At 46.3% G+C, this 26,730-nt stretch overlaps 3 protein-coding genes across 3 annotated transcripts; 2 read left to right on the top strand and 1 right to left on the bottom strand.

Annotated features, from left to right (window-relative positions):
* The first annotated feature begins 5,542 nt into the window (after nucleotides 1-5,542).
* LOC135384627 (myb/SANT-like DNA-binding domain-containing protein 1) lies at nucleotides 5,543-8,645 on the top strand. The gene is made up of 3 exons (XM_064613823.1): nucleotides 5,543-5,754; nucleotides 6,326-6,467; nucleotides 8,256-8,645. The coding sequence occupies exons 1-3, from the start codon at nucleotides 5,543-5,545 to the stop codon at nucleotides 8,643-8,645; spliced, it is 744 nt and encodes a 247-aa protein (XP_064469893.1).
* A 99-nt stretch (nucleotides 8,646-8,744) lies between these two features.
* LOC135384626 (uncharacterized) lies at nucleotides 8,745-9,350 on the bottom strand (the record flags this gene model as incomplete). Its single annotated transcript, XM_064613822.1, has 1 exon — nucleotides 8,745-9,350. A coding segment is annotated over one exon (606 nt), but the record flags the coding sequence as incomplete, so codon positions are not given.
* Nucleotides 9,351-19,652: 10,302 nt separating this feature from the next.
* LOC135384625 (uncharacterized) lies at nucleotides 19,653-20,831 on the top strand. The gene has a single exon (XM_064613821.1). It carries the CDS (start codon nucleotides 19,653-19,655, stop codon nucleotides 20,829-20,831), a length of 1,179 nt encoding a protein of 392 aa, XP_064469891.1.
* Nucleotides 20,832-26,730: the final 5,899 nt, after the last annotated feature.

Below are 26,730 nucleotides of genomic sequence, written 5' to 3'. Positions count from 1 at the left end.
TAGTTTGTTTTCTATTACACACAAGGAAGTGTATTTGGAGGGTAGCTAGCGCACTTTTGCCCAGCGACTGAATTTTGGGTTTCAAATTTTGTTGTCGAAATGTTGTGAAAACCTGTGTGGTTTTCATCGGAATAGACCTATCCCTGTTTACAAGCAAATGACGTCAGATGGTACAACAGCGCCGCCAACTTGGTAGAGTGGAACTATTATAGCAAAAAATCAATAAGTCTCAAGAACGCCACGTTTAAACGTGGCTTCTGATACTGTAAGATTTTTTTTTTTTTTGCAATTCTTTACATATTGTTAGTTGTATGACCTTTTTCTCCTCCATTCTACCGGAAGCCCCTTCTTTTCGGTAGCCCTTTCTAAAGTTGGCTACCGGGCTCTTCCATCTTCTGGAGCATGAAGGGCACGAGTTTCTCTCGGAGTGCACGTGGTGTCTCTATACAAAGCAAGCGCGAACGAAGTCCTAATAACAAACAACATTCATCACAGGACTATGACATTGACTTTCAGACGGTGCAACTCTTGGTATGAAGCCGCCTTTTCTTTCCGCGGTGGACTGGGAACGCGAATGAAGACAAGAAAGCGACTAAAAACGTGACCCCATTTGTGTGTACCACTAATACAAGAAGCCACCCGTGACCTGCGTGAAGGAATCTGGCTTCGTGAAACGGCGGTGTTGTCAACGCGCCCTGCTTCGGTTTCACTATGTCTGTCAGCATCATGATAATGTCACGGTGACGCTTCTTCGGTAGAGGTCTATAGAGTGTTGTCCCCAGAGGCTTCTGAATTCAGGGGGGAAATGCTGAGTTTGCTGAGCAATGTTTAGAGATTCATTATGCAACTTCGTGCAAACAGCCTGTTTGCACTGCGGTGCCTTAGTTCCCGCTTGTTTGCCTGTACTTCAACATTCTTTTTGACAATCTATTTTTTAGGATTTTTCTTACCAACACTGCATTGCGGAAACCCAGCCTTTCAAGTCACTTACTGAAGAATGGAGCTGTGGCCCGTCTTATGCATGCATGAGTGAGCAAGTCTGTGAGGCAGGAATAAGTCTGGGGTAGTTGGCACATTATGCTTAGGGTTCTTCTTTTTCCGGTTAAACCCGGTTTTCCACGATAGCTCCCCTCGAACAAGTTTTCAAGAATCCGGGTGAAACCCAATATCTAGCCGAAATCCTTGCGGTCCAAGTTGTGGTTGTAGGTAAGCTGTCGGAAAAGTGAATCATAATGTCAGCAAAGAGAGCTATTTGTGTCAGCCTATTTGTACCTTTGATAATCCTCTGCCGCAGGAGAAAAACTTTTGTAGAGCTCGGACATGTGTATGAATACCACGGTCACTCACTGCCGCAGTTCCCAGCGGGAATATAAAAATTATTCTTTCTCGTCCCAGTGTCACAGCAGTGGCTTGTTTCATATACCTTTTGTTTCACCCGAAAATACCCCGATGACATATCAGACAGAGATCGAAGTGCCCGATTTCTCCCCGAGTTCTCTTATGTAAATAGCACCCGATTTTTACCCCCCAATTTGAAAAACCATGAAACCCGAAAACGAAGAACCCTAATTGTGCTTGTTGTTGAGGAGCAGCAGCAGACAAAGCCATGGGTTAGAACGCATAAACATAAAAACAGTCGGCACAGATTGCAGTAGTGGTGTCTGTTATATGTGTTCTAACCCTCCTTTGTCTGCTGCTGATCCTCAGTACCAAGCAAGTCTGCATGCGGTAAAATTGCATTAGAAGTGAGTGGATGTCTGTGTAGTTTGTTTCATCCTCGTTGTCTTTTTACAGCCTTATCATGCAAGCAGGGATCTGTACCGAAACTGAACTGGAATAAATTTAAGCCGTCACCAGTTCGCGAAAGGATTCATACTTAATGCGCGTTGTGAGAGATCGGAACTAAGATTTACACAGCGGATTGAGCCGTGTAGCCAAAAAAATTCGAAACTGGAACTGAACGAAACAAAACGGCAACTGCGCGAGGTATTTGCTCCTCGTAGCAATTGAGTTCACTCAGTTTTTGGGGTTGTCCTTTTGGCAGTTAAATAGGCTTCCTTGTGCGCGATTTTTGTTGTCCAGCAGCCCAAGTTTTCATTTTGTGCTCTGAAACTAACGGCCATCCTGGGGGCAGGGACTGGGACTCACAACAAGAAAACAGTACGTATTGTCATCAAGTAAGAGAGCTGCTATGGAGGTAAGCCCTTTTACACCGACTCTATCTTGTACTGTTGACTGATTAGATGAGTCACAGAATTTGTGCGCCCATACCAGATAACAACGCTCCAAATATATTTTGTTTTGTTGACTTTGAGATCTATGTATTGGCATCGTAGCGGGCAACGCTCCAAACAGTGCATTTTAAGAAAAAATCTTCCTAGGAACATCACCGCAAGCGATACTGCCCCGAGGGCTGTTTTATGTTGAATTCCAATGGCAGATTCGGAGCGCCTCCGGAGCAAGTTTTGTTGCTCCGCCGAGAGCAAGTCTGTTCGAATGGCAGATTGAGAACAGTGCTGGAGTCTTCCAACGGGAGCTTCGGAGCGGCATTCGAGCCAAGGTCGCTCCAGGGAGCAACCCAGACTGCTCCGCCAAAATAGGCAGCTTCAACCGGAACTCTACGTGACGTGTTACTTGTCGCTCGTGCTTCCTATTTCCTGTCTCTATTTCGCCAACATGGCTGCTTTGCAACGCGTCTTCGCTGTGACTAGTATTTCGCGTCGTACGTTGGCGATTTTGTTTCATGAAGGGCGAGAATGCGACATTACCAGGGCAACGTTAGGAGATTAGGAAGACCTTGATGTTGCAAAACATGGCGTTATAATGTTACATGAGCATCTTCTTCTTCTTCCTCCGTCTCTGGCCGCCATCCACCAAGGGACGTTACCCAGCGCTAACTCCAAGTTGTGCGGAAGTGTTCCAGTCGCAGATTCGGATCACTTGCTCTAGGCCAGATCAAGCCGCTCCACTGCGGAGCCTGCCACTTGCTCCGACTCTGCCATTGGAATTCAACATTATAGGCCGCGCGTTCAGAGGCAGAGGAGTGTAACCTCATCAAACAAGAGAACTACTGTAGGCAGAGAGTTAGACCTAACGCTGGTGAAGAACATAAGTCGCAATGCAGTATGTATTAAGTCGCATGTATTACACAGAGCTTGAACTACACATGTGACGGTGTGGTAAATAATCTCAGTCATTAATTGTGACGTGGCATTGGGTGTAGCCCACCACACATCGGGTGGCAGGGGATTTGCGAGTATTATCTTCTTCCTCAATATCTTCAACATGCGCGACACTTCTACTTTGTCTCCAGATCAGAAGAAAATTTCCTTGCACTTGTAATTGACGAACCATTTCGTTGGTCCTATGGTAGACCGGTTGCTGCGAGTCCCTGGTCAGTCCCTGAGCAGGATGTAACGGGTTGTATACGATGGGTGAACATCGGAAGTATTCATGGTGTCCCAGAAAACGTGTAATTGAATTATAATAAAAAACTACGTCACCTAGAATCATGCGGTCAACATCGTTTGTTCTTATTAGGTTTGTAGAGGACGGTGGTCTTCCTCTACATGAGCCCCGACCGGCGATGATGGTATGCCACGGAGAGGCGATGACGGTGGCCTATCTCCATGGCCGCGCCGGTGGAACTGAGGCAGGTGCTTCAGGCGCGTGGCCATCTTCGTCATTGTCCACGGCCCGCTACAGGGCTCCCCCCTCAGACGCGGAGCGGCGATAAGAAAGATGGAAGAATCACGTCTATACCGGAGGGAGAGAGCGAGAGCGGCCGTGGATGACGTGCACTACTGGACGAATTCGTGGGACGGCACAATACCCGTTGCGTGAAGCTCTCGATGAGCGAGGCAGATGAAGGGCGAATCGTTGGGCGTCAGGATCGTGGCCTGGGGTGCCGGAACCGGCACGGGCGCGTGAGCTGATAGGGTCCCAGGAAGTGATGCTGCGTACCCGTGAGGACTGCCGTGAAAACTGCCGAGACGCCGGCTAATGCGGGCCGTGGCGTCGGCGGCCGCGACTGCCGAAACCGGCAGGCGAGCACTTTGCTCTGTTGTCGCGGCCGGCTGTGAATGAGCGTCGAGAGGCGGAAGGGAAGTGGCGGGTAGTGAGTGTGCCGGGGTCCGTGCACAGCGCAGGGCGGTCCCCGGGATCCGTCAAGCGATGGTCGGTTAGAGGATCGTATGACCAGTGAGCGGTCGGAGCGTTGCATGGTCGTCTGAACCGGTACCGTGGAGGGGGGCGGTACGTAAGCGGTCGGCGAGTCAGTCGCTAGGAGAAGGGGAGACGTGATGTTGTCGTCGTGAGCCGGACGGTGAAATGCTGCACGGCTGCAGAGGTGGGCGGGCAGTGCTGGACGGTGAGGCCGCAGACGGAAAGGCGCCGGGTACGTTAACGGCGGGGTTTGCTGGCGGTGGGTCCATGTATAGAGCGCTGTGGTAGTGCTCGTCGAAGGCGTCGTCAGGAATTTGGGATAGTAACAAGCCGAATTGCTCCGAACATGGTGTTCGTTGTTCGGGTCACCAAATGTAGAGGACGGTGGTCTTCCTCTACATGAGCCCCGACCGGCGATGATGGTATGCCACGGAGAGGCGATGACGGTGGCCTATCTCCATGGCCGCGCCGGTGGAACTGAGGCAGGTGCTTCAGGCGCGTGGCCATCTTCGTCATTGTCCACGGCCCGCTACAGGTTTTTGCCGCTTCCTCATGTGAATGTCATGTATCGTAACTTTAATTATGTGAATATTTGCAAACTGAACTCGGAAATTTGCCAAGTAAAGGTCCCTTTTTTACCCCACCAATATGAAGAGCGTGCTAAATTCACTCAAATTCACGATAATTGACAGTGATATTCACGAGTTATGCCATCGGAAGAAATAGCGGAACATCGTGCTTTTTGGAGCAGAGGACTATAACGCGCCATGACTTTTTTAGCACAATCGCACTCAGTACCACGAAAAAAGGTTTGAAAGCCAGCCCACAGAGTGATAGTAGAAAATGTAACCATTCCTAAAATTGGGAGAGGGAAAGCATTATCCAAGCGAACGTCGGACGCGATAAGCCATGCCTGTGTTATCTCTTTCTGCGATGCCAGGGTGGGCTGGGTTTCTAATACCCCTGTCACACGGACTAATTTAGTGTCACTTTCAACGAGTGTCACTTGCAGTTAGTGTCATTCGGGTGCTGTCTGACGACATCGTTTAGTGACACTCGGTAGAAAGTGCACTTACGATTTAGTGAGTTCCCCAAACTCACTTCACTTGGTTTCGGCGTTCCAAGTGCATAGCCTCGCCGGCAGGCTTTGGCGCACGGGTGAAAAATACTGAAGAAATCAAAGGGTCATTGCGATTATAACATTTCTGCACGAGTATTTTCACTTGTGCGTTTATTTTTTATAAGCACAGTGTAACATTCTGCCGAAACAATACGTAGTTACTCTCGTTAACAGCGTGTGAAAAGCTACGCGCTGTGTGGTTGCCGTGGTTGCCCTCGGAAGACCATAGTTGCAATATTTTTTTCTGCTAGTGCTGCGATGGCAGAATTAAAAAAAGATCGAACGTCCTGGACAGAGCAAGAGACTTTTGCTCTGATCACGACGTGGGAAGACCATTTGGCGGACCTGCGACGTACAAAAAGGAATGCAAAGGTGTACGCCGACATCGCGGACGCCCTACAAGCCCAGGATGTCTCCAAGTCAGTCAAGGAGGTCAAAAAAAAGATAGAGAACCTCGCGAACAAGTACAGGTGAGTGACACAAAAGTTTTGTAATTAAGTTTACTGCATATACGTACTTACAACACGTTAATACAACGTTATGTGTTGTGTAGTAACTGCTGGAATTTGAGAATCTGAAGGCTCCGAGCGATGGACGGCATTCGTCATCCCATCAGTCGCCGTAGTGCTTCGCTACTCTGCTGCCTAGCATTTGGTAAATGTGTGTATGTGTGTGTGTGAGAGAGAGAGAGAGAGAGAAACCGAGCAGAGTGATCTTAGCCCCAAGCTGTATGCAGTCCTCGGTAAGTAGCCTGTAAATGAGGTTCATTGTTTGTTTATTAAAAGAACAGGCATATCATGATGAAATAGTATTGTCAAGAGGCAAGGGGTCAATAGTAGATGCTGAGGTATAAGATTACGACAGTGGGAAGAGTGGAAACAACAAGCACAGTGCTTTGTCTTGAAAGGTTTTTCGTTCTCGATAGCGTAAAACATTTGATATGAGAAGCAGGTAGCTCATTCCACAGTATTGCTTTTCCATATTAGCATGTCGAATTATGCTTGTTGAATTAAGGGTGTGTTAAAACATGATTTCTCGCAGGTCTCTGTGTCGAACAAGAACAACTGGCTCGGGGAGCGTCACCTGGAAGTTCTATTGGGACCTGCACAGATTTTTGGGGACGCTGCCGGCAAATGATATCAGCCTGACAGAAGAGTCTGTTGCTGTGCCCTCTCCAGAGCAGGTGAGCTTGGCTCTCGAACTGAAGTGGTCTATAGCGCCAAAGTGAAGTTGGAAAGGGAGCCCCAGAAACTCCAAACATCTGACTCCAGACGTAGCAGATATACGCATTGAACTTTTGTATATGAACATATCAGACACAACCTGTTGGGCGCACATCGAGAGTAGGGGCGACAACATGATGGTAACACAGGACAGAAAACAGCATAGCAGTACTTTAAACTAGGGATGTGCCAATCGAATCCGCCAATACTCAAATCCTAGGCAGGGATTGGAGATTCGCGAATCCAAATCCTGGTGCCTAAAACGGCGAATCGAGTCTTTAGAATCCACCAACCGCGTTTGTATGTTCAGGGACTTAATGTTAACGTTGCAGCACTATCATTATATCAATGTGTCTGCTGTATTTCGAAGGATGCGTAGAGCCAACAGTGTGATTCTCTTGCAAGAGCAATGTGGCACCTGGTAGATTGGGGAAACGTCGCAGCTTAGAAATGTGACCTCTAGGCAACGTCTGAAACATTGCAGCAACATCGAAACAAACATTTCTGCAATGTTGCACGTTCTGCATGCAGCATTTCTGAGGCACTTGCTCCGAGTGCGCCAGAGCACAATGACTGCACGATCTTGTTCTATCTGTAATTCCAACCAATAAACAGAGAATGGAATCTTCGGAACTTCCCGTGACGTTCACCCGCCATTTATCAACTTGTTTTTGACGACGTGTTCAAATATTGTGGCAATGTTTCATGTACAAATGGAATGTCACCACAATGCTTCGGGTGCAATGTCGGTGCAACATTTTGAATGAACGAATTTTTGAAATGTTGGTGCAGCATTTTGAACATCACGAATATGTTGCTCAGGCATTGTTTCACGTGCGGCAGTGACGGAACATTACAGTTATGTGACCATTATGGGAAGAATTAATTCAGACTGAGAGAGAGACATTCTGGGACAACACCGCAGACGCACTATGGAAGATGACTATTGACAAAAGGATCGAGACGAGGACAACATAATGTCAAAGAAAATTAATCTGACTGAGAACTTGAAATTCGTTGCAATCCATTCTTACGCACATGTGAATGCGCGCTGATCCTCGATATGGCGTTCTTCCATAGCATCGGTGTTGTCAATGTTGTTGCAACGTAACGAAGCTGGTCGTTAGCAATGTCACATCAGCATTGCGATTTCACATTTTTCCAATGTTGCTTCAGTAACGTCGTTGCAGCATAACGAAAGCGGCCATTAGAAACATAGCATCAATATTGCATGGCACTATTGGTGCAATGTCACTGCTACAATTTGTGCTGACTGGGTGGGTATGTCTTCTCCCGAAATTTGTTTTTCTTGATTTCTCGAAATTCTGGATTCGTGCCATCCCTACTTTAAACCTTTACTATGTGAAATACAAGAAGAGGAAGCATACTTGCTCGAGATGGCACTGCAATCAAATATGACACATACACTTGTTCCCCCGGTAGAAAGTGCGGCTGCTGTTCATCTGTCCTGTCTCACTGATGAGGAATGTAGGGAAAATATGGAGAGATGGGATCCTGCTCAATCAAACTTTGGAATAGACACCTACATGTTTTGATGTCACCACAGCCGATAATGCCACGTCCCAACGTGCCATTTATTTATGTGTCTGTATGTTATCTCTGTACCCTGTATGTATTGCCATAATGCCTTTAAGGGTCTTTTTAAATGAAATGAAACCAACATGTTGTTCATCACTTTGTGCTCCCTTTTGTGAATGTCTGATTTTAATGGCTACACATAACTGCAGCTCTTCCTGGATATGGTGGGGGCATCAGGGTCAAAGGACGGCCTGGAGGACGACGATGTGGCGCCGGTGGCTGCAGCATCAGCAGAGGAGCCATCACAGTGCTCCTCTGGCTCACCAGAGCTCTGTGGTGGCAACAGTCCATCACGTGCCACACCCCCTCCTCCTCAGAAGACGAGGAAGAAGCGCCAGGCAGCACAGAGCACGCTCCTGGCGCAGCTGCTTGAGGAGCAAAGGCAGCTCAGGTACGCCCTTGAGCAGTCTAGGGCGAAAGAATTGGAGCTCAGGGAGCGGCAGCTAGCTATTCGGGAGCGGCAGCTGGAGCTCCAAGAACGTGCTGCCCAAAGGGAGGAAGCACTTATAAACGTGCTTACTGAAGCTTTACAAAAATGAGATAAACAATGAAATTTAAAAAAAAGCTTTAGTATGCAACTTGTGTCATATATTTAACCTTGAGCTCGCAAGAGCTCACATTACCACAGTCATATTGTCCTAGTGTTCTTTCCTGTGTGGAGCATTCTTCCAGAAGTACTTTGTTAGTGCACCCCTCACTTGATCACCTCTACTGCTGCACACGTCCGTGTTGTGCGAAGGCTGGCCGCACTGGCCGTCGACAATCTGTGCCTCTTGCAGCCACTGTTGCTCTACACTGTCTTTCAGAGCTTCACAAATATTGTTCAATGTGCAAGCAGCACGGATAGCACGTTTTGCTGTTGGAATTCGGCATTCCATGCGCTTCATTATAAATCGAAAACGTGCTTTCAGTCGTCCAAATGCGTTTTCAACAATGCGTCTTGTTTTTGACAGATTGTAATTGAATGCTGCCTCGGGCGTGTCCTTCGATGCATTCGCAAATGGCTTCATCAAATTTGCAGTGAGCGGGAATGCCTGGTCACACAGTATTATCGGTGCGACGCTGGTTTCCTCAATGATAGTCACTGGTGAACGGAAATGATCACCATTAACCAGAGCACACAATCTGGAGCGCCCATACACATGCGCATCGTGGCACCTCCCAGGGCTTCCCAGGTTGATGTACCTGAACCGATAGTGGTGATCCACTAACGCAAGGAGTATGATGCTGTACCTGCACGGAAAAAAAAAGAGAGATTATGCGTTTAATGGCAATGGAAAAAAGAGCACAGATTGATTGATTGATTTTATTTATTTTATGCCTATAAAACTGAGATAAAACTGCATGTATATTGGTTCGATAGGACGAGTAACAGTCAATTTGAAATGAGTCTGGGATGAAAAAAAAAAACACTCTTAAAGAGGTTGGGACAGTTTCATAAACGTGACTCTACACCATGGTCCCATTGTACTGCATGCCAAGACACTGAGGAAAAAATTATTATTCTTCTATGTAGGGAATTGTCTCAGAACAAGAGCCATCAATATTTCGAACAGAGACTGTTCCGTTTCCTCACTGACAGCAGCTCGGGCTGCGATGTCAGAGCAGCATAAGTGAGTTTCGGCATCCGCGATGCCAATTTTCTCTGCTTCTATTATCCTCTTCGCCATGAAACTTTCAATGCTGCTTCACGTCGATGCAACGAACAGTCCTTTGTATTTATCTGGGATAACTTGTCGCAACCCTTTTAACTTCAAAGTCTTACAATTTACACACTGCTACACTTTACTCATTCTTTTTGTGCTGTAATCCTAGTATGTGATTGTATAGTTTCAATCAGCCCTACATAGTAATTATCTGTGCACTCTACACACAGAGATGTGGTATTACAACACTAAATTGATAAAGGAAGGTGCTTACCACCCCTTGTAGTTGTGGTAGTCAACTGCATGGAGCTTTGGGGGGGAGACGGGAAAGTGGCAGCCGTCCAGCGCGCCGACAGCATGTGGAAAACCGCTGAGAGCAAAGAACTCTCGCATATGCGACGCCATTTCATCAGGGCGCACCATGCGTAGCCACTCGCTTTCGAGGTGCTTTATCACTGCGCCACAAAACTCCCTGAATATTGTGCTCACTGTTGATCGACCAACGCCGAATAGATGAGCAATTGTCCTGTCCTCTGCTGTCGAGCACAGCCTGTAGAGACCGACAGCAACACGTTTCTCGAGCGATATTGCTCCTCGCATGTTCGTATCTTCACGCTCGAGGCTTCGTAGAGATTGAAGAAGGTACCGGAATGTACTTGGTGACACACGCGGGGCCTGCTTGAAATGGAAGTCCCCCAAATGCGGCAACGTGTCCTCGAACCACCTTTCGTTGCGTTCGAAGGCCCACCGTCTTCGATGCACTCTCGGAACGCAATCTGCGATCACGGCGGCTATTGTGAACATGTTGGCATGTAGCTGGTCCTCAATATGCCTTGAAATTCGTGCCCTTGCCTCTATGTCCATATCTAGGTCGAAATGCATTTCGTCACGCATTTCGTTATGCTGCCGCCTAGCTCGCAAGTACAGCAGCGCCGACACAAGATGTTTCTTGCGTTCATCATCCATTCTTGGGGGATCGTCGCACGTCGCAAACGCGGTCGCCATGTTCGCATGTGGATTTTGGATCTGCTTCATACTTGTTCTGGCATGTGGCGCTTGGTCACAATTATTTATTTTTGACCAGGCTAGTAAATTTTTTCCATCGTTTCTACAGAGACAAAACTCGTCTCATGGCATAAATCATTGTGAATTGCTTCATGGATCGTCGAAGTTCCACCTCTTCTATCGTCATCGCTATCATCCCTTAGTGACACTTACTTATCTCGTGTAGCAAGCACGTAGTGAAAATGAACTTCGCTGGGGTGAAGTGCACTTCATGAAAATGACACTAAATTAGTCCGTGTGACAGGGGTATAACCTCCTTTCGTTGGACTGACGAAGATTGCGCTGAAAAATTCATCGCGCGCTATCCTGTGGGAGCCCTGTACAGCATGATGTCCGGCTATTTTTTCCGATGGGATAGCTCAATATCCCTGTCAATTATCATTGATTTGATTAAATCAGACACACTCTTCACATTAGTGGGGTAAAAAAGTGACCTTTACTTGGCAAATTTCAGACTTAAGCTCGCAAAAATTTACATAATTAAACTTACGTTACATGACATTTATGCATGTAGGTGGCAAAAACCTAGTATGAACAAATGCAGTTGACTGGATGATCCTAGGTGGTGTGGTTTTTTTATTATACTTCAATGAATTGTTTTGTGGGACACCCTGTATATAGTATGGTACCGTAGCGTTGCACCTGAAATATAGACCTGTCACACGCAGTGTTGCTGTGAACTATTGCTGTGTCGGCAGCAACAAAAGTACATTTGTGGCCGGTTTCGCGTCAGTTCAGGTAGGGAGGTCCCATCGACGTCTTGGATTTTCATTATTTTTTTTATATTTAGAAGCTCATCGTACTTGATGACCAACAGCGGTAAAACGAATAATTTCTACGGAATAGTCTTCGTGCAAAAAAATCGAGTGTTTCTGTTTTGCCGTGTTTGCACGCGTATATCTCCCGAGTATTTAAAGATACTGCAGTGAATTTTTTTTATGCTTTAGTATGCCTACAGGCCAGCAGTACGAGCGCAAATTTTGGCGCGCAGGAGCAACGGTCTGTGATATAAAAAATGGCGAACATGCTCTCTCGCGCAGTTTTGTTCCAAATTCGACGCGTGATTTCTCTGGCTGTAGATATTCCTGACTACCACATTTGGTATCACTTCACTCAGCTTTTCATGCATTTTCATCTGATATATATATCGCGCGTATCAGGTATCTGTTGAAACAGGCAAATGTTAAGGTATATTTAGAAAAAACAAGGATTTTGAGCGTCCGTTTCTCGATAAGGCCCGTTTTTATTTCTTTTATATTTTGCCAGGCCATGGCCCGATGTTAGACCTTTCATCTTACGTAAAAGAATTCTGCTTCAAAATGCGTACACCGTCAATTAGCGCGTTAAAACGCGGCCCTAGTCTGCGTGCGTACGTGTCGGAGCCCGGCTGCCGGTACCGCGGGATGGCGGGCCTCGTGTCGATGCTCCCTTTGCCTGAGCAAGGTTGTCTGGCCTTAGCCTTACCTGAGCTATTCGTCAGCAAACTTTTGACGTCCTGCTGGAGAAATAATTCACTTCTGGGAATTTGTTATTTCCAACAAAACATCTGAGTGAAATCCTACGTTGCCATAAAGCCGTATTTCAACGGCTAGGTCAAACTTAATGGCCAGCGAAGGTAAAACGTCACTCTTGCAAGCTCCCTACACGGCGATACCAATACTGTGCAAATAAATATCGAGTTAGGAATTGCGTTTTTCAGGGTTCCCACAAGTTCCTGCGAAGCTTGCATTACTTCATCTTACGATATTTTTAAGTTATGCAGAGGGTTTTTAGCACAAAATGCGTGTTCTGTGCTGAACTGGCAGCAGTACATTTCTTCTCAGAGCTAGGGAAGTGAGCGGGTTCTCGCATTTGTCATAGTTACATTAGAGACGTGCAGAGGAGGGCCATACAGGAGACGCATCTAATGCACTTCGATTTCGCTCAGAACTGGACGGTAGCCATGCCTAGCGAAATACAAGTGTGCCCCTGTAGAAAACAGATTTCGATATTCACATGTGGGGTAACAGCTGGCATGGAAATGCACAGTTTTGGTGTGGTGAGTGAAGACTTTTGTCACGATTCAGCACAGTCACTGTTAGCTTCCATAGCTGTTCAAAAATGTCTTGACGAGAATGTTCCTCTTGCTGCTAATGAATCACGTTTCAGATGGAGCGGCGAGCCAGTTTAAAAATCGGCATAGGCTCTATGAGCTCTCCAAATCTACTTTTGCGAGCGCGACATGGCTGTTCAGGGACAGGCCACGACAAAAGTGCGTGTGACAGTATCGGTGCACTGGATCGGTGTGACAGGAATCAAGCACCATGCCACGACACCTAACTTGCGTTCACTGGAGCAAGACGTCATCTTAGAGTCACAAGATATGATAACGTGCTTGTCAAGACACCTAACGCGCGTCCATTTACTCCATGTACGGGCTGAGGACGTGGCTTCTGTTAGAGTGCAAAAAAAAAAGCAATGGGTAAACCTATACCGCACCAAGGTGGCATACAGGTTTCGCATGCGTGGCAGAGCAAGACACCGGACAGACTAGGCCGAGACAGACATGTACAAGATACTCAAAAATGTATTTAAGATAAGATAATAAATACTGACGTTAGAATGTAATTAAGATAGAGTATAAATACATGAAAATTAAAGTAATTAAGATAGAGTACGAAATACTTCATTTAAGATACTATTTATCCTTGAACTGAAAAAGTCACCAGTCACTGGTCAATGCGCCGAGTCGCCGCTATGTGACATGAATCACCTAAACCCCGCGTACTATGCAAGCCGTTCCTGTATGATAGGAGTCATCTAAACAGAAGTCCCAAAAGAGATATCATATAACTCCACTAAGTATATGTGACCCAGAACAAATCAAACTTCTAGCAGGTCCCTGCTGGGCGAGGTCAGAATTCGGGGTTACCACATTAGGGCACACATAATAGAACCTTCATCCGCAAAGGATTAGTACATACGGGGCAAGATCTCTAAATGGAGACTTCCAAAAAGGGCCAATGTCCGGGTCAAGTCCGAGGGACTCAGGAAATATCCACTGAACACGCAATATAATGGAAAGACGAGACACAGAAAGTTTGAGAGGGAGATCCAAAATATGTAATTAGAGTATTGAGTAGAAAATACCATAACATGTATTTTAAATAGAGTACAAATACACTAAACAAAAAGTATTGAGTAGAGTACCAAAATACCGCAAATTGTATTTAAAATACAGTATTTTAAATACAATACTCCAAATACGTACAAGTCTGGGCCGAGAAACATTCATAGCTAGTACCGTGGACAGTGAGTGCAGAAGAGGGACGTTTTCATACAAAGTGAGTGAAATCATTTGTCGCTGTCATTGCAAAATGCTGCTTTTTCGCAGTCTTGTAAATATATCGACATAAACTACTACTTTTGATTACACAAAGTTGTCCCTTTCTTGTAGGACATCGACAGGAGGCCCGCCACCCCGCGGTACATGCAGACGGGCTCCGACAAGTATCACAGTAAATTTTTTTACGCCCTTCCCAGTGTAAAAAGGGTGTACTATGGGGACAAACCCGAATTGCACTTATACTACACTCCAAAACCACACTGTTGGTGCAAAAGGGGTGTAATGTACCAATACAGCCCGATCACAGTTAAGTTACACACCATGCTAAATTTTGGAACACCCGTATCAGTGCAAAAGGAGTGTATGCCGCACAATGCTCAAAGCTCGTGTAGTTTTCTTTTTAATTGTGATAATGTTCGTAATATATATATATATATATATATATATATATATATAATAAATGAAGAAAAATAGCATACGCTCTTTGGCTGCACGTTGAACATATGTTTTTAAGTCCCAAACGTCGCCACACCAGCATTGGACAGCTGTTTCGGCCTTATTGGGCCTTCATCAGCAATGCGTAGGTGGGCGACGTTTGAGCGAGTGGCGTCGGAAGGTCACGTGGAACGTGATGTCCTCCCGTCAGGATGAGTGACTCACTTCTGAAAGCCCAGTGCGAAGCCAGTAAAATATTAAATGAAGAAAAATAGCATACGCTCTTTGGCTGCACGTTGAACATATGTTTATAAGTCCCAAACGTCGCCACACCAGCATTGGACAGCTGTTTCGGCCTTATTGGGCCTTCATCAGCAGTGCGTAGGTGGGCGACGTTTGAGCGAGTGGCGTCGGAAGGTCACGTGGAACGCGATGTCCTCCCGTCAGGGTGAGTGACTCACCTCTGAAAGTCCAGTGCGAAGCCAGTAAAATATTAAATGAAGAAAAATAGCATACGCTGTTTGGCTGCACGTTGAACATATGTTTATAAGTCCCAAACGTCGCCACACCAGCATTGGACAGCTGTTTCGGCTTTATTGGGCCTTCATCAGCAATGCGTAGGTGGGCGACGTTTGAGCGAGTGGCGGAGCACTCGGAGCCACATCTCGGAGCACTGTCAACGGTTGTACATGACGTACAACGCAAGTACGTCATGTACTTCATGACGTACTTGCGTTGCAGAGTTCGTCAGTGCAGAGTTCGTACTCCAACGAAGAACGACTGGACATGATCCTGGCCTTCGGGTAATCTCAGAGGAACGCATCTTTGGCTGCAAGAATTTACGCCCAGAGGTTTCCCCAGAGGCGCAACCCGGATCATATCACAATATTATCCGTCTACAGAAATCTTTCAATCTACGGCACCTTCGTCAAGCCCCATACGAGAGAGCCATCTGCGCGGAACGAGTAGGTCACGTCCAGTGTTCTCGAACATATCCGCGATCATCCACATGCAAGTGTCCGTTCCACAGCAGCTGTCCTTGAAGTGAGCCGAGCGACAACATGGCGCATATTGAAAAAGGCCGGTAGACATCCTTACCATCCCCACATACATCAAGGACTCATTCAGGCTGACTACGGCAGAAGCGCGGAATCACTGTCAACGTTAAGAAATCAGGCCGCCTGGTTGAGCTTCTTTCTTTCCGTTCCTTTCTTTCCTTTTTCTTTTTTTTTTTTCAGCAAAGTCCGAAGCAGCACTCACGCTGCGCAGGAATGTTTTTCCCCAAATATGGAGTATACGTTGTTAGTTTGAAGCGATGTGTGATATCCTATATTCAAACTCAGGGCCAAAAACTTCGAATTCGCCTGTTTATTGCTTTGACATCACCATAGTTTCATTTTATTAACTAACTAACCAACCAACTAACTGCTTCAAGAAGATTACATGTGATTCACGTTCGCAAGCGAACTGCGTGCCCGATGCCCTGTAGAAAGCTCTCGAGTGTCCTCCTTTCGTCTGCATAATCTTGACAGAGGCGACGGAGCCTCTCCTGCAGCTGTAAGGTGGAAGCCTTCTGCCTCTTCACGAGCGGAACTCCCGCGAGTGACTGTGCTAACTTCCCTTCTACCGTTGAATGCTCCAGGCGGAGTGCATCTATTGCACGCCATACGGTGGGGTGGGAGTGGCCGATCAAGCTGCCGAATCTTCTGTTCCATGCTTCGCAATGGTTGTTTGTTCGATCTCCCCCGTCGAGGGTGACGTCGTGGGCATTCCATACTTCAGGGGGGAACCTTGCTGGTGTGCGACGAATCCGTGGGTTCTCGTCCAGTCTTTCAACGTGACGGTACGTTCCATTCACGTATGTTTCGTCGAAGTAGGCGACCAGAGCTTCCGCTTCTCCTGGAGCGGCAGCTTTCAGAAACAACATCCCCGCTTCTACGTCACGAAGGGGAAGGAATGCGAGGCCATCTAGCATGCCAATAAAGTGACGAAACTCCTCTTCTTCTTTGTACCTTGTACTTAGTCCCGGCTGCTGAATGTTTGCCCATGTACTCTGGCACTGGTGAAAGAAAGCAGCCTCGTGTCTGTACTTCTTCACCGAAGACCTGCTTCACGGCGTTCATGGTGCCTTTTTCGAAGTCCGTGATGACAACATCAGGTGAAGGCATCATACCATAGGCAGCGCATGCATCGACGATTGCTTGAAAAAGTTCCTCATACGCTTCCTGGGTTTTTGAAGTCATAAAAGCATAGACAACTGATACGGTGCTGTCTCCGAGAAGTGCTAAAATAAAATAGAGCTGCTTGAATAGCTTTGGAGCAGCATCAAAGTTGCCATCCATGAGCCATAACGTGCTCTCGCTTAGATGCCTCCTCGCGCCACTAAACTTCCAACTACACACACACGCTTAGATGCCTGAGAGTGAGCCACTTGCTGCGGCAAATACAATGATGCGGTTTTCAGCATCTGGTCCGTTGTCGTGTATTAAGAATGGTTCCGGGGTGGTGCCGCGTGTTAATGTCCAGTCACCATCGATTATAAGGTCACGAAGGGCTGTGGAGGATAAAGCGAAGATCTTTGGGCGCGTATGCAACGCTTCATGCTCTCCTCTGATCTAAGCGAAGCTTTTTCCCCCAAGAGTAAGGCATACTGTTGTTTGGGCAACAATAGCTGCTGGCTTCTCTGTCGTCGATGTCGCCATATTTTTCATCCTGTACAATGCCTTCGCAACGTTAACGGCGCCGCTGTCGGGGGAAATCGTGCTCAAAACACCCCAACTGGACACTTTTTGAAAACCGAAAACAACAAATTGCATAAATGACGTACGTTTACAGTGAAGCTGCATCCTAAAAAAAGAAAAAAGTCAACGGGACCATTTTTTCCGCCCTCGCAGCCGGGACCATTTCTTCCTACACCCGGCATTGACGAGTGCTCAGTCACCCTCCCAGGTGGATATCACTCGCTGAGCGAGCCCTGGTTTGCCAATTCCGAACGATGCGCAGCTACCCAGAGCTGACGAGCCGCAAACACGGCGAAACACGTGTCCTCTGGTGCTGTCGCATCGTTCAATGAGTATCTGTTTCTCTACGTGCAGCCATAGAAGCCATTTTAATCTGTAAGTTTGAATTTCAAACACGTCTAGCATCATTTACTTATTTTCTTAATGGCTTTTCCCCCCTCTTCATAATTCACTGGCTTGCACTGTGGCATTGAGGAGTGCTCAGTCACCCTCCCAGGTGTATATCGCTCGCTGAGTGACCGCTGGTTTGCCAATCCCGAACGATGCGCAGCTACCCAGGGCCGACGAGCCGCAAACACGGCGAAACACGTGTCCTCTGGTGCTGTCGCATCGTTCAATGAGTATCTGTTTCTCTACGTGCAGCCATAGAAGCCATTTTAATCTGTAAGTTTGAATTTCAAACACGTCTAGCATCATTTACTTATTTTCTTAATGGCTTTTCCCCCCTCTTTATATATATATATATATTGAACAAATAGGTTAATATATGAGACGGCTACGAAGTTGAATAAAAGTGAAATAATAAGACTTGGACTAGAGATTACAGGAACGTTAACATAAACTAATTTATTTATTGGGCAATTTAACACATAGACTAAAAAAAGAATGGTCGACGTTTCGACAGTGGCACTGTCTTCGTCAGGACAAAAGAGGTACAAGGGTTGCATATCACCCAGGAAACCTATTTAAGCAATATGCAACCCTTGTACCTCTTTTCTATATATATATATATATATATATATACTTGAAGGTCTTGAAGATTCAGACGGCGCCGTATTAATACACAGAAGAAATAAGTTCGCACAGAGCACCACCAAAGGAATATTTTCAGATGACTTCATTTAATTCATTTTGAAATTACACAGACACGACGTTTCGAACGGTGGACCGTTCTTTTTCAAGTGAAAAGATATAATGAGTTGGTCAAACAGAAAGCACTCACTTTCGTGTGCTTCGACAGTGGCGGGGGAAGGGAAATCGCAGTGCGTTGAGGTTGCCGAAGGGAGGTCATAAATTCTTTGTGCGGGGTCCTGTCGAGTGTGTTTCGCACGTGGGTGGGGGTTTTGGGGGGGGGGGGGTCTTTCCCTAAGACGCATTTGTGTGGAAATGACTCGTTTGCGTCGCGTAAACGGGTGTAGCTTCTTGTTGTGTTGTAGGCGTTATTATTTCTTCATGTTTTTCACAGTGGACAGCGATCCCGGGTGTTCGTTTAGTGCCGGATTGAATTTATGTATTAGAAATGATTCCTTCATTTCACGATCCCTATCGCTCTTGAATCCGGATTGTAATATGGCAATAGAGAGTTTCTCAATCGCATGTTCTGGAAGGGCCATATGCCTAGACAGCGGGAGTTCCGGTTTTGTTTTGGTGTGGGACTTGTGGTTGTTGAAGCGAATTCTGAATGATGTGCAGGTTTGTCCAATGTATTGAGCTTGGCATATGGTGCAATGTAGAAGGTATATTACGTTTTGAGTCCCACAGTCAAAAGTCCCGGCGTCGGGAACTTGGCGCCCCCATCGCCCGGCAGTAGCCGCAGTAGCCCCCTCCTGCACTCACGGTTGGGTCGCCGCAGGAGGGAGACCCCCACGTATAGCTGTGCGTGGCTTTCCCGTGTCTGGGGAAAGGGGGATCCTGGCGGTTGAGTGGACTCGGAGGTTTGGTTGGACCCTTCGGGGCCCCTCCGGGAAAGCAACACACTGCTTTGGCCCCTGCTTCCCATAGACGGGTGGTCCTGGAAGGCCCGGCCAGGACTATTCAGCTAGTCGCCATCTACTTTTCACTACCTTTTCCTTCTGCCTTCTCCTCTCTTCCCCTTTCTCATTTCACCTTCTTTGGCGGCAAGGGTCAACCGTGTGCAGTTCTTTCACCTCTTGCGAAGCTGCACTTGGGTATAGTGCGAACGTACCTGTTATCGCGTGGAGCGCGATCCCGTGGTTGGGTTCCGTGGTGGACGGCAGGGCATTTGCACAGAACATTGCATATTATTTTATGGCATCACGTAACCCTAAAAGAAACGATCGGGACCGAAAACGGTTCCGCACCGAAGGACAAGCAATGAATTTCTTAGAGACACCTGCGGAAACGTGGTTTCCAAAGTTTTTGATAATTCATGCTGACAATGACACTGGTACTTTAGGCAAGTTATCACCATTTGTGACAGCCAAGGTTATCGAACAAGCAATTGGGAAGTCGTATCAGGCCAGGAAACTTCGTACAGGGGATATCCAGATTGAGGTGCAAACCAAGCAGCAGAGTACAGCTTTAGAGTCACTGAAACAGATTGGCGATATACCTGTGACGGTAACGCCTCACAGAACACTGAACACAGTGAAGGGCGTAATCTCACAAGACGAGCTGCTGGACTGTTCAGAGTCTGAGATTGAGGACGGTTTGACGGAAGAGGGTGTTGTTTCTGCAAAAAGAATAACGATGCGCAGAGAGGGCAGAGAGATTCCCACAAAACATGTAATCCTTTCGTTTAAGCGTCACACACTCCCATCGACCATAAAAGCCGGCTATCTCAACTGTCACGTTAGACCCTTTATTCCCAACCCGAAGCGCTGTTTCAAATGCCAGCGCTTTGGGCACAGCTCACAGACTTGTCGGGGACAGACGACATGCCCGAAATGCTCTGGAAAGGACCACATGTCAGAAACCTGCCAGAATGACTTTAAATGTGTGAACTGCCAGGGTGGGCACCCAGTATATTCCAGGTCCTGCCCTCGATGGCAAGACGAAAAACAACTCCTCAAGATCAGAACGGAACAGAACATTTCATACAAAGCAGCTAAGGCCCAACTAGAGTTCCAGAAGAAAGGTTCTTTCTCTGAGGTGGTGCGCAGGGGAGTGGCGCCCCTCAGAGTGTCCGTGGAGACCCAAACCGTTGGGCCTCCACTCCACACTCCCCAACAAAAGGAGAAGGACATGGAAATGTCCCCTCCTCCAGTATCTCCTTCCAGCCAAGTGGCTGGTAGTACTAACGAGGTGGCAACAGCTTCCGTAGAGGCTGCTGGCAACCTCTCCATCTGGGAGGGCAGCACTCAGTGCTCGCCTCTAAATACAAGCCATAGTATGGACGTCGACGACGATGACTGCTCGTCGCAGAAGTCGTCGTCGAGTCTTCCTTCTTTTTCCCAGGCTATGGAGAAAAGAGAAAAAGAGAAGGGCAGAGGTAGAGGTATAAAACCCAAAGATCAGCAAAGGGTACCTGCACCTAGAGTACAGCCCCCTTAACCACAATACAAACATGAAAAGACAGTCAATGTCCGCACACATCCGAGGTACTGTGCAGTGTTATGCGCTTCTATTTGTTTTGCCCGTCCTTTTCCCTGCTATGGACCAGGCTATCTGGCAGTGGAATTGTCGAGGATTCTATTCCAATTTAGAAGATATTAAGGACATTCTAGACAAGAATAACACTATTTGTGCATGCCTACAAGAAACTTATCTAAGTCCACAAAACATGAATCCCCTCCGGCACTATAACATGTTTAGGAAAGACCGCATGAACAACGCACGAACAGCTGGCGGTGTGGCTGTGATCGTACCACGGTCACTTCCGGCTAAAGAAATTTCTGTTGCAAGTCAGTTAGAAGCTGTTGCAGTCCAAATCTGTCTAAACAAACTTGTAACTGTCTGTTCTGTGTACCTCCCTCCTTCAGAAAGAATATTACAAGCAGACATTGAGAATGTATTAGACCAACTCCCACCTCCTTTCATTGTCTTGGGAGACTTTAATGCACACAACTATCTGTGGGGGAGCTCTAAAGTCGATAGTCGGGGGAAAATTCTAGAGAGGATCTTACTTGCTCGACCCATATGTCTTCTTAACACGGGTTCACCAACATACCTCCACACAGCCACACAGTCCTTCTCCGCCATTGACTTGTCCTTTTGCAGCCCATCGCTGTTCCCAGACATTGCGTGGGCAGCGATGACAAATCCGATGGGCAGTGATCACTTCCCAGTGAAGTTGACGTATGTTTCAAGTACAAGTACAATAACAACACGTCAGCCTCGCTGGAAGCTCCGAGAAGCCAACTGGAGTTTATTCAAAGAACAATCAGAGTTCACTCCAGTATCTTTTAATGGAATGTCGATAGACGACACCAACAATTTTATTACCAATGCTATGTTGGAAGCTGCAGTTCAGAGCATCCCGCAGACCTCTTCCCGACTACCTAGGCATCCAAAGCCATGGTGGACAAAGGACTGTGAGGACACACGGAAGCAACAAAATCGCGCTTGGGGTGTCTTTCGTAGGTATCCCACACCACAGAACCTCTTAACTTTTAAAAAGGCACGTGCTAAGGCAAGGTGGACACGGCGCCAGGCCAAACGGTCCTCCTGGCGCAATTTTGTCTCGTCTTTAACGCACAAGACCCCATCAAAGATAGTGTGGGACAGAATCAGAAAGATCAAAGGAGAGTACAGAAGTTTTTCTGTCCCTCTGCTTGAGGTAAATGGAACTCCATGCCAGAGCCTAAATGAACAAGCTGATGTATTGGGTCAGCACTTTCACAATATATCAAATTCCTCCCATTACACAGACAAATTCTTAAGTGTCAAGCGACGTGAAGAACAGCGAATTGTCACAACAACGGGAGATGAGAACTGTGCATATAACCAACCTTTCACTGCCCGTGAGCTCCTGCAGGCACTATCATCAGTAAATGTTAGTGCTCCGGGCCCAGATCGAATCACGTACTCCATGCTTGTCCATTTGTCAGAAAAATCCAAAGAAGGTTTGCTGAAGTTTTTCAATGACGTCTGGGATAGTGGGCAAATGCCGTCAGCATGGAAGGTCGCTACAGTAATTCCTCTCCTGAAACCAGGAAAAGACCCATCAAACCCTACAAGCTATAGGCCCATTGCTCTCACTAGTTGTATTGGAAAAACTTTTGAGAGAATGGTTAACAACAGGCTGGTGTATTACCTCGAAGTGAATAACTGCCTAGACAATAATCAATGCGGTTTTCGAGCTGCGCGTTCTACTACCGATCATCTTGTCCGCTTGGAAACCGCAATCAGAGAGGCATTTGTCAGGCGGAGTCACTGTGTCTCGGTATTTTTTGACCTAGAGAAAGCGTATGATACTGCGTGGCGGTATGGTATCATACGAGATCTGCATTCCCTAGGCATAAGAGGCCGACTTTTACGTTGTGTCGTCAACTTTCTTCACGGGAGAACCTTCAGGGTACAGTTGGGCTCCACCCTGTCAAGGCCATTTGTTCAGGAAAACGGAGTACCTCAGGGTTCAGTTCTCAGTGTGACTCTTTTTATTGTGAAAATGAATTCAATAGCTACCGCAATTCCTCCTTCTGTATCTTACTCGCTGTACGTCGATGATGTTCAAATCTCCTACTCCTCGACAAATTTGAATACATGTGAGAGGCAGCTACAGCTGACGATAAACAGACTTGTCAGATGGGCTGACCAAAATGGATTTAAGTTCTCCCCAGAAAAGACTGTGTGTGTCCTATTTTCCAGAAAAAGAGGACTACTTCAAAGCCCAACACTGTCCATCAATGGTCGGGACCTTGCAGTCCAGGACGAACACAAATTCCTGGGAATGGTCTTTGACAAAAAACTCACTTTCTTGCCACACATCAAAGAACTGAAAACAAAATGTATGAAATCGTTGGCTTTGATGAAGGTTATATCACACAACACCTGGGGAGCAGACAGAGATATGCTGCACAAAATATACATCTCAGTAATTAGGTCCAAGATGGACTACGGTTCTGTAGTATATGGTTCCGCTCGACCGTCTGTCCTCAAGTTAATTGACCCTATACATCATCAAGGGCTACGGTTAGCGCTTGGAGCTTTCCGAACCTCGCCAGTGGAGAGTTTGTACGTAGAGTGCAACGAATGGTCTTTGGAGAGACGTCGTTGCTACCTCAGTATTCTCTACGCCCTTAAAATTAAAAGCTATCATCAACACCCTGCATTGTCTAGTGTCCAGGGCACACAATTTTGTCGACTTTTCATAAGTAGATCATCAGTTGTACGTCCGTTCAGCATGAGGGTATCACACTATCAAGAACTCTACGATTTCTCTTGTCGGGATTCTTGGATCTTAGAATCCGGAATGGAAGTTCCCCCGTGGCAGCCAAAACCTGGCTACAATTATTCCCTAACAAAGTATGACAAGAAGGCTACATCGCCCCTAGTTCTTCAACAGGAGTTTGAGGAATTGAAACACTCCTTTGGGGATCACGTGGAAATATACACAGATGGATCACGAACCACTAGCAGCGTTTCGTGTGCCATGATCTCTGCAGCAGTGACAAGGTCGCATCGCCTAAATCCAGTCGCATCTATTTTTACGGCCGAAGTGTACGCAATTATCTTAGCCCTGAATTTTATCTTGCAAACCAGCATTAGATCTGCTGTAATCTATACAGATTCTCTAAGCTCTCTACACGCCCTGCACAGTCTGCAGAGAACCAAGAATCTGTTGGTTAAGAGAGCGCTTTCCTTGGTAAGTAGAGTCATAAATAGAGGTTACAGACTAACATTTTGCTGGGTGCCCAGCCATATGGGTATCCCAGGAAACGAACAGGCAGATCGAGCTGCTTCAGCAGCCCTTACCTTAGACATCAGTCCACTTGACATGCCCTTTCACGACTTCAGACGGGTTCTAAAATGCGCCATTAACGCAAAATGGCAAGAATTCTGGGATTCACAAACACAGAACAAACTTCACCTAATAAAGCCACACATCAGTCATCACACGGACACATTGGAACACCGCTTCTGTGATGTCCTGAGGCACAGACTCAGAATTGGACACACTTTCCTATCACATGGCTTTCTACTTCGTGGGGAGGAGCCACCACAGTGCACTCTCTGTGACGAGCCAATTTCTATTGTACACATTTTGATATCGTGTCCAAAACACGAACCTCATCGAAATCGTCACTTCACTGAGTGCTACAAGTACTTTTTACCTCTTCACCCAACTCTTCTACTGGGTGATGAGCCTTTTGTTCCTTTCGAGAACATTTTGAGTTTCTTTAGAGATATAGGAATGCTTAGGAACTTGTAACTTTTAGCTAAATTTTTTATAACAACCTCTATGTCTAGATTTGCTTCTCTGTCTTAATTCCATCATTTTACTCTTACTTCTAAGTTGAGTCATTTACAACCATAGTTTTTGGCGCTCTATGGTCTCAGTCGCTTTTGCGCCAAAAACCTCCAATTATCATCATCATCAACCTAACGCGCGTCCATTTACTCCATGTACGGGCTGAGGACGTGGCTTCTGTTAGAGTGCAAAAAAAAAAGCAATGGGTAAACCTATACCGCACCAAGGTGGCATACAGGTTTCGCATGCGTGGCAGAGCAAGACACCGGACAGACTAGGCCGAGACAGACATGTACAAGATACTCAAAAATGTATTTAAGATAAGATAATAAATACTGACGTTAGAATGTAATTAAGATAGAGTATAAATACATGAAAATTAAAGTAATTAAGATAGAGTACGAAATACTTCATTTAAGATACTATTTATCCTTGAACTGAAAAAGTCACCAGTCACTGGTCAATGCGCCGAGTCGCCGCTATGTGACATGAATCACCTAAACCCCGCGTACTATGCAAGCCGTTCCTGTATGATAGGAGTCATCTAAACAGAAGTCCCAAAAGAGATATCATATAACTCCACTAAGTATATGTGACCCAGAACAAATCAAACTTCTAGCAGGTCCCTGCTGGGCGAGGTCAGAATTCGGGGTTACCACATTAGGGCACACATAATAGAACCTTCATCCGCAAAGGATTAGTACATACGGGGCAAGATCTCTAAATGGAGACTTCCAAAAAGGGCCAATGTCCGGGTCAAGTCCGAGGGACTCAGGAAATATCCACTGAACACGCAATATAATGGAAAGACGAGACACAGAAAGTTTGAGAGGGAGATCCAAAATATGTAATTAGAGTATTGAGTAGAAAATACCATAACATGTATTTTAAATAGAGTACAAATACACTAAACAAAAAGTATTGAGTAGAGTACCAAAATACCGCAAATTGTATTTAAAATACAGTATTTTAAATACAATACTCCAAATACGTACAAGTCTGGGCCGAGAAACATTCATAGCTAGTACCGTGGACAGTGAGTGCAGAAGAGGGACGTTTTCATACAAAGTGAGTGAAATCATTTGTCGCTGTCATTGCAAAATGCTGCTTTTTCGCAGTCTTGTAAATATATCGACATAAACTACTACTTTTGATTACACAAAGTTGTCCCTTTCTTGTAGGACATCGACAGGAGGCCCGCCACCCCGCGGTACATGCAGACGGGCTCCGACAAGTATCACAGTAAATTTTTTTACGCCCTTCCCAGTGTAAAAAGGGTGTACTATGGGGACAAACCCGAATTGCACTTATACTACACTCCAAAACCACACTGTTGGTGCAAAAGGGGTGTAATGTACCAATACAGCCCGATCACAGTTAAGTTACACACCATGCTAAATTTTGGAACACCCGTATCAGTGCAAAAGGAGTGTATGCCGCACAATGCTCAAAGCTCGTGTAGTTTTCTTTTTAATTGTGATAATGTTCGTAATATATATATATATATATATATATATATATATATAATAAATGAAGAAAAATAGCATACGCTCTTTGGCTGCACGTTGAACATATGTTTTTAAGTCCCAAACGTCGCCACACCAGCATTGGACAGCTGTTTCGGCCTTATTGGGCCTTCATCAGCAATGCGTAGGTGGGCGACGTTTGAGCGAGTGGCGTCGGAAGGTCACGTGGAACGTGATGTCCTCCCGTCAGGATGAGTGACTCACTTCTGAAAGCCCAGTGCGAAGCCAGTAAAATATTAAATGAAGAAAAATAGCATACGCTCTTTGGCTGCACGTTGAACATATGTTTATAAGTCCCAAACGTCGCCACACCAGCATTGGACAGCTGTTTCGGCCTTATTGGGCCTTCATCAGCAGTGCGTAGGTGGGCGACGTTTGAGCGAGTGGCGTCGGAAGGTCACGTGGAACGCGATGTCCTCCCGTCAGGGTGAGTGACTCACCTCTGAAAGTCCAGTGCGAAGCCAGTAAAATATTAAATGAAGAAAAATAGCATACGCTGTTTGGCTGCACGTTG

This window comes from Ornithodoros turicata, chromosome 2, assembly GCF_037126465.1.
Source record: "Ornithodoros turicata isolate Travis chromosome 2, ASM3712646v1, whole genome shotgun sequence".
NCBI classification, from domain to species: Eukaryota; Metazoa; Arthropoda; class Arachnida; order Ixodida; family Argasidae; genus Ornithodoros; species Ornithodoros turicata.
This window is presented reverse-complemented; position numbering and strand designations above follow the sequence as displayed.

Bases quoted from the DNA above. Each gene is read 5' to 3' on its own strand.
- LOC135384627 (XM_064613823.1), top strand. From the start codon at position 5,543: ATGGCAGAATTAAAAAAAGATCGAACGTCCTGGACAGAGCAAGAGACT. The intron at 5,755-6,325 runs GTGAGTGACACA...GATTTCTCGCAG, and splicing joins AACCTCGCGAACAAGTACAG to GTCTCTGTGTCGAACAAGAA. The intron at 6,468-8,255 runs GTGAGCTTGGCT...ACATAACTGCAG, and splicing joins CTGTGCCCTCTCCAGAGCAG to CTCTTCCTGGATATGGTGGG.
- LOC135384625 (XM_064613821.1), top strand. From the start codon at position 19,653: ATGAATTTCTTAGAGACACCTGCGGAAACGTGGTTTCCAAAGTTTTTG.